This window comes from Sphaeroforma arctica (genome assembly GCF_001186125.1).
Source record: "Sphaeroforma arctica JP610 unplaced genomic scaffold supercont1.8636, whole genome shotgun sequence".
In the NCBI taxonomy this organism is placed as follows: Eukaryota; class Ichthyosporea; order Ichthyophonida; genus Sphaeroforma; species Sphaeroforma arctica.
The window spans coordinates 1-1204 of NW_014031922.1; the positions used below are offsets into that span (position 1 = coordinate 1).

The 1204-nt window shown below is 37.7% G+C and overlaps 1 protein-coding gene across 1 annotated transcript; it reads left to right on the top strand.

Annotated features, from left to right (window-relative positions):
• Nucleotides 1–723: 723 nt before the first annotated feature.
• SARC_16678 (hypothetical protein) lies at nucleotides 724–918 on the top strand (the record flags this gene model as incomplete). The annotated part of the gene is made up of 1 exon (XM_014289218.1): nucleotides 724–918. A coding segment is annotated over one exon (195 nt), but the record flags the coding sequence as incomplete, so codon positions are not given.
• Nucleotides 919–1204: the final 286 nt, after the last annotated feature.

Consider the following 1204-nt stretch of genomic DNA (forward strand, 5'->3'; position numbering starts at 1 on the left):
CACACACACACACACACATATATATATATATATATATATATATATACGGTTAGGTGACATCTGCTGTTGTGTAAACGCTGATAACCACTATAATATAATACATGTGGGTCGTACACAAGTGGAAGCGTAACAATAAATAGACATTGAGTGCTTGGACACCCATGCAGCACGTGTGCAATATACAGTGGAACAGGGCAAGTTGAGCTCGATACTATAATAATGAACCCGAGCAAGGCCGAGAAACGAGACTCCGTGAATCCGAGAGCCATATTTCAATATTTATTCTTGTGCTTTGTCTCTCTTCAAGACTCAAGTGTCGTATGCACACAACTTCACAAGATGGGGAGTTAGTGCAAGAACGTTGAGAATCGCGCATGGTCAAAGTGAACGAGGCCGAGTTCTATCACTATGGCTTGGCCCGCTTCACGCGCCAAAATTAAACCCTGAAATTACAAAAGTGAAGTTCGGTACTTTATAGTCAGCTGATGAATTTATAGGCCGAAAACTTCAAGTTCTATCACTACGGCTTGGCCCGCTTCACGCGCCAAAACTAAACCCTGAAATTATAACAGTGCAGTTCGGTATTTTGTAGACAGCTGATGAATTTCTCTCTTACATATGTGCCAGGTACAATGTACATCCGTATTACAAATACTTGTACTGTTTCGAAACTGTACAGCACTTGCGACATACGGACTCCTATTTAGATAATAGATTGCAGCAATGGTATACGGCAAGAAGAAGAATCTGAAGGGCAAGAAACGGGTGTTCACGGCTCCTGATAAAATCGATAAAGATTTGGATGAGAGCGAAAGTGGTAGCGATACTGAGAAGAAGGAAAAGAATAGTGACGAGTCCAGTTCGGAAGAGGAAAGCTCTGATGATGAGATACCACAACGTTCTGTGACGTTAGCGGATGTATGTTGTATGCTGTCTGTTGTTTTATTATCTGGGTATATGGGTATATTATATAGATATTCAGTATTAAGTTTACAATCGTTTTTGCTTCACGTGTGATTATCGTAGTATTCTTACAATATATATATATATATATATATATGTCTATCTATGTATCTATGTGTATGTGCGTGTGTGTACGTATGTATGTTTGTATATGTATATATATCTGTGAATCTATATATATATCTCTGTGTATGTTTATCTTTATATATATATATATATACATATACATATGTATGTATAT